General features: G+C 40.7%; 1 protein-coding gene across 2 annotated transcripts; it reads right to left on the bottom strand.

The window, feature by feature from the left end:
- Positions 1–1,238: 1,238 nt before the first annotated feature.
- ptpmt1 (protein tyrosine phosphatase mitochondrial 1) lies at positions 1,239–5,973 on the bottom strand. Of its 2 annotated transcripts, XM_053492867.1 has the most exons (5): positions 5,819–5,973; positions 5,478–5,728; positions 4,943–5,023; positions 3,255–3,446; positions 1,239–1,712 (listed from the first exon to the last, which is right to left on the bottom strand). In XM_053492867.1, the coding sequence occupies exons 2-5, from the start codon at positions 5,622–5,624 to the stop codon at positions 1,575–1,577; spliced, it is 558 nt and encodes a 185-aa protein (XP_053348842.1). In that variant the 5' UTR covers positions 5,625–5,728; positions 5,819–5,973; the 3' UTR covers positions 1,239–1,574. The 2 variants fall into 2 exon arrangements, with proteins under 2 accessions (XP_053348842.1, XP_053348841.1); XM_053492866.1 differs by lacking the exon at positions 5,819–5,973 and having other exon boundaries at positions 5,478–5,734.

Genomic DNA, 5,973 nt, shown 5'->3' with positions numbered 1-5,973 from the left:
TTTTCGTATTTTTTTTTTTTTTACTTGGTTGTTACAGAAGTGGCGACAGCACCACCATCAGGTAAAACAGCGAATAACAATTACTGTGTAAAACGTGCCGCCGTGACCAAAAGTTTTGACAAAGTCTGCTGCTTCAGTATTTTTAATTCTTTTTTTTTTGGTCAAACGTTACTATTGTAAACTTAAGTATAATTACAAGCATTCAAAGGTTTTTATTGACAATTACATTACGTTCTGGCAAAGAGTCAATGTGTTCATCACCAAACTGTTCTTGGATGGTTGGGTGAAGTTGCTCTCTGAGAATGTTTTTGTACATTCTTTATTCATGGTTGTGTTCTTCAGCAAAGTTGTGAGTGATCCCACTCCCTTGGCCGACCACAGATGAATGGTCTCAGGATGCTTTACCATTGGGATGACACAGGACTAATAGTAGTACTCACCTCCATACATTTCAAGAAGGGCAGCAATAAAGCCAGGTCACTCCAGGAAAACATCAGGGACAGACTGATATTCTTCAGATGCTACAGGGATTGAACTGCTGTAGACTGGAGTAAAGTCAATTTCTCTGATGAATCCCCGTTCTAATCGTTTGGGGCATCCAGAAAAAGAAAAATAGGTGAACGCTGCCATCCGTCCAGTTTAATGCTAACAGTAAAGCATCCTGAGCTGCTACAGACCACAGCGGCTAGGCTTCACTCCCCATGTGCATCAGTGAGCCTTGGCCACCCATTACCCTGTCGCCAGTTCACAGTTTTTCCTTCCTTGCAGACCAGGAACATTTGGCCCTTATCACTCAAATCCTTATTCATGCCTATTTTTTTTTTTTTTTTTTTGCTTTCAGCACATTAACTTCAGGAAAAAATTCAATTCAATTCTATTTATATAGCGCTTTTAACAATGGTCATTGTCTCAAAGCAGCTTCATTTGGAAGTGTGTATGTGTGAGAAAAATGTGTCTAGATAATAATGAGATGAATGAATGATGAGCAAGCCAAGGGTGACGGCGACGGTGGCAAGGGAAAACTCCCTGAGATGGCAATAGGAAGAAACCTTGAGAGGAACCAGACTCAATCAGGGAACCCATCCTCATTTGGGTGATAACAGATAGAAATAACATCATGTGTGTTGTGCAGGTGAAAGTTCAATATAACAGAATGTATTTAAATTAACATGAAGTCCAGTTCAGCACAGGGAGTCAGTAGGTGCAGAGGGCAGATGGGGTCTGGATGACTGGAAGCACAGGAGCAGCATGTGTAGCTCCAATCATAAAGCAGAATCCAGCTGGAGCTGGTCCTTCTCTGGATGCCTCAGAAACCTCGCAGGGTTTTAAATTGCTATAAATCATGGACAGCACTATAGTAGGACATGGTCTACAGTATTTAATTATTTCACATTTAACATACATGTACAAAGGAAAAAGTATAATACAGTAATCTTTCCTTTTTATAAATGTGTATGAAAAGTCACATACATACATACATACATATGTGCACAAAGGATTTTTTTTTTTAGAAAAGTCTCTTCAACCCACGAGGAAAAAAAAACCCTAGTTCAGACCAGTTGCAAACTTTTATATTATACAGAGCCTGAATCCTGTCCACACACTTGTTGGTGATACTTGTCCAGCATATCACGCTGAGCAGAGCGGATCAGTACATGTGGCCGGACAGCTGCCAGCATGTTACAAGCCTTTTCTGGACTCCAGCAGTGGATCTACACAAACAAAGGCAATACATGAATAAGATATGTCACACAAACTTTGAAAAAAGACTAAACGTTGCTGGGATTTTTCTATTTTTTTATAATGTGACTTTACCAAGCGTAAATCTGATCTGTAATCTGCATTTATTTTCCAACCACATTTTCCCATAAAGTTAAAGGTTCACCACTATTCTTAAAGGTTTTAATATTGTGTTGAGAGATATCTTAAACAAATTCTGGTCATTTAAAATTTTATTAGTTGTTTTCTTTGCTTAATGCAGACCAAAAGTTATTTGACCCTTCTCAAATGGTGCCTTTTTGACCAGGCAGTGTATGTATTAGTATTAGTACTAATATTACTGTATTATAAAGCAAAACAAAGCAACTTACTCAAAGCATTAATTGTCAGCATTAATAAGCCTTAACTAAACACATTTCCTGTGACAATCTGTGCTTATCCTAGGACCTGGTCATGAAACAGACTACACACTAAATGCACTCACATACACATACTCATTCACACCTAGGGTCAATATAGTATCACTTACTGGAATGTACAGTATACGTGGTATAGAGAACATGGGGAGAACATGAGGAACTCCATACAGGCAGTACCCTGAGTTCATGGCCCCCACAAATAGCAGTTTATGGATAAGGATATCCAATCACAACCATACCACACTTCTTACTGGAACTAAAAAACCCATAACCGAGAGGCCAGAACCCTAAACTCACTCCCACTTAACACACTTTTGGGAAGAAACGGACTTTTGACTGGACTGAACACAAACTACGGGAAATTTGGGAACGCTAGTTATCCTAATCTGCATGTCTTTGAAAACCAGAGGACCCGGAAGATACCCACCAAGCACGGAGCGAACACACAAACAGACCCAAGGCGTGAATCGAGCCCTCGACCCTGGAGTACAAACCCCACGTTGTTAACCACTACTTAATGGTGGCTTAGTGGTGGGTTTCTCGCCTACCATGCGGGTTTGATTCTCGGCCTATGTCCAAACCCCCAGCCATTGGATTCATTGCCTGGGTCAAGACCGCATAAAATGGAAGGAATAGCAAAGAAGTTGTTGTATGACGGGAGCAGTTCAAAGACTAACAACAACAACGGCATATGGGTGTGATGGGTGCCCGAATACTTTTGACCACTAATAGACTTTAACATAATGTACATACATTCCACGTAGATGTTTTTATGGTAAGAAGTATACTGTAGTACTGACCAATACAACATAGAAAATGCATGTAAATATAGGACAAAAACATGTCCTACATAATCCTGCCAGTTTCCTAATACATTAGCTAATTAAGGATCAGCTAGTTTTATAACCATTTATACTAAACCCTACGTGGGATTCCACCAAAATCTGAAAAAAAAATTAATAATAATAATATTAAAAAATAAATTTTCCTCTGCTTACACAAATTACCTTATGATATTTAGGTGTCACATACCAGCAACTATTTTTTTTTCTCACTAATACCCTTAGCTTTCTCTCACTTCTTTATTCATCTGCATTTCTGTCATCTGTTACTCACTCTGATGAGGTATGCAGCAGCCAGGGTGGCACTGCGGGAACGTCCCGCTTTGCAGTGGATGTAGACACTGGTGCCCTGGTCACGGTGTTTCAGAACAAAATCAACTCCCTCGTGAATGTGTTCCAGACTGGGGACTCCGGTCAGATCCACTGTGCTGAGTCTGATCTGCTCGACACCTTCTGCTTGCCACTCCTACAAAGCATTAATTAATTAATTAATTAATACTTATGTCCAGGAATTAATAATATCATGGCACTTAAGCATTACTATGAGAGGCATTCTAGTCAAACTGGGAATTTTGAAATAATTGATGCAGAATAATTGAACACAGTTATGAGATTAAAAACACCCTTTATTTCTCTATACAGTATAATCCTTCGCTACAGTAGTGCATTTCACTAGTGATTGGATACAATTGAGGTAGAAGGTTTTCTCAGACATGAACGAACTGCCTTATTATATCTAAAACATTGGCCTCCCAGGAACTCTTTTAATGTCCGTAACATGTGGAAATGGCTTGTACAGAGGTCAGGACTTTAGTGAACACATTTGGTGATCAATTCAGGTTGTCTTTTTTTCCGGAGAGACTTCAAAGAGCTGACTTTTCACACAAACTAATGCAGTGAGCTCCGATACACCTCAGCCGGGATCGTCATTCACAGACTCATGGCGTTCTTTACAGCATTCGCACCATTCAAATGTTTTACTGCAGCTAAGGGTCTCAAACATTTGAATTTGGACAGGGGTAGCTCAGTGGTAGAGGTGGTAGAGGCTCATTGATGCACTGAGAGCAAAGCCTAGCCCATTTGGTCAGATCCTACAGAAGAGATTCTTTAGCACTAATTGCTCATTTGTTAATGCTAACTAAGATAGAACAGAGTTAAAAGAGAGCAGAGTGCTGCTCTGGGAAATGTTCTTCTCATGGGTATTAATTTGACACATACCACATCCCTAAACACAGCTGCAGACCAATTACACCCCTTCACATCAACAGTATTCCTTAAAGATACTGGCCTCTTTCAGCAGGATAATGCAACTGAATCGCTGCAAAAATGGAACATGCCTCAGTGATAGTTTGAGAAACATGACGAAGAGCTTAAGGTGTTGATCTCTCTCGAACAAACAAATCTGATCACAAGGGACCCACCGTCTGACTTACTGGACTTAAAGGATCTGTTGCTGACATCTTGGTGCCAGATACCACAGCACACATTCAGAGGTCTTGTGGATGCTTTGGCATGTCAGCTGAATCAGTGGCACAAGAGGGAACTTCACAATAGTAAGCAAATGATGTGATGTTATGGCTGATTGGTGTAGAGCAGTATTGCAAGATTGCACTCTATCTACCCAAACAGACAGACAGAGAGAGAGAGAGAGAGAGAGAGAGAGAGACAGAAAGTAACGGAGAGAGAGAGCTTTCTTTTTTTCATAATGTTCACGAGAGTCAATCTATCTTTGAGTTTAACTAAATGTCTGTGCTTTTATATTTAATATACATTTATTTATTATCACTCTTTCAATACTATTATGTTTTTTGTCATAGCAATAAAACACCTTCAAATCTTAAATTTTGAGACAGAGAGGGACACAGAAAGAGACAGTAAGATGTTAAGAGAAGGAGAGAGAAGATTGAGAGACAGAGTGAGAGGCGGAAAGAGAGAAATAGAGAAAGAGAAACGGAGACTCACCTCTGCTGAGTTACAGAAAAGTTTTGTCTCATACTCTTCGTTCATCGTTACCACTCCTCGAACATTTTCTGCTTGAATGAGCTGCATAAAAACATTTATAAAACATTAATATTTTCTCAGGCACAGCACAAAGTTTATGCACAGAGATCTACCAGCCAGTGCGTCATGAACAGCCAATGTGATCATAACAAGCTCAATAGCTCATCTACTTCATCAGTGTGATCATAAACAGCTCAGTAACTCATCTACCCCAGCAGTGTGATCATGAACAGTTCAGTAACCCATCTACCCCAGCAGTGTGATCATGAACAGTTCAGTAACCCATCTACCCCAGCAGTGTGATCATGAACAGTTCAGTAACCCATCTACCCCAGCAGTGTGATCATGAACAGTTCAGTAACTCATCTACTCCATCAGTGTTATCATGAACAGCTCAATAACCCATCTACTCCATCAGTGTGATCATAAACAGCTCAGTAACCCATCTACCCCAGCAGTTTGCCCTGCACCGGGTTTCTGCCCCACACACTCGCACCTCTTCAGTCATGGATCTGAACGGAAGAGCTCCCAGGATGACAGTCTGGTCCACACGATCGAACCACCGCCGAGACGAGATCTTCTCCATCACCACATTGTAAGCCAGTGTGGGGTAGAATAACATCCTCGCTAACAACCCTGACATTGTGACTGTTTCTCTGTCTCAGTAACCATGCCTGTCACTATCCGTGCTGTCATCGGATACTTCTTCGTGGACTGTTTGTAGTACAAGTAGAACTTTATCGCCACCTGCTGGATGGGAGAAAAGGCGTGTAACTTGAACTGCACCATAAACACGATAGATAGATAGATAGATAGAGTTGCGAAAATAGGTGGCACCGTAGTTGAGTGGTTAGCACTGTTGCCTGCAGTGTTGCCAACTTAGCGACTTTTCAAATCCCTCTAGCGACAATTTTTTTTAAAAAGCGACTAGCGACAAATCTGGCGACTTTTTCTTGTGTTACTGGAGACTTTTGGAGACTCTGATGTGTCTG

This window comes from Clarias gariepinus, chromosome 3 (genome assembly GCF_024256425.1).
Source record: "Clarias gariepinus isolate MV-2021 ecotype Netherlands chromosome 3, CGAR_prim_01v2, whole genome shotgun sequence".
NCBI classification, from domain to species: domain Eukaryota; kingdom Metazoa; phylum Chordata; class Actinopteri; order Siluriformes; family Clariidae; genus Clarias; species Clarias gariepinus.
The sequence above is the reverse complement of the archived record's forward strand: the minus strand, read 5'-3'. Positions and strand labels throughout refer to the sequence as shown.

Excerpts from the sequence above, each read along its gene's own strand:
- ptpmt1 (XM_053492867.1), bottom strand. The coding sequence starts at position 5,624 with ATGTCAGGGTTGTTAGCGAGGATGTTATTCTACCCCACACTGGCTTAC. Across the intron at positions 5,024-5,477 it reads TCAGATCCATGACTGAAGAG|CTCATTCAAGCAGAAAATGT; the intron begins GTGCGAGTGTGT and ends GTTTTTATGCAG. Across the intron at positions 1,713-3,254 it reads CTGCTGCATACCTCATCAGA|ATCCACTGCTGGAGTCCAGA; the intron begins GTGAGTAACAGA and ends TTGTTTGTGTAG.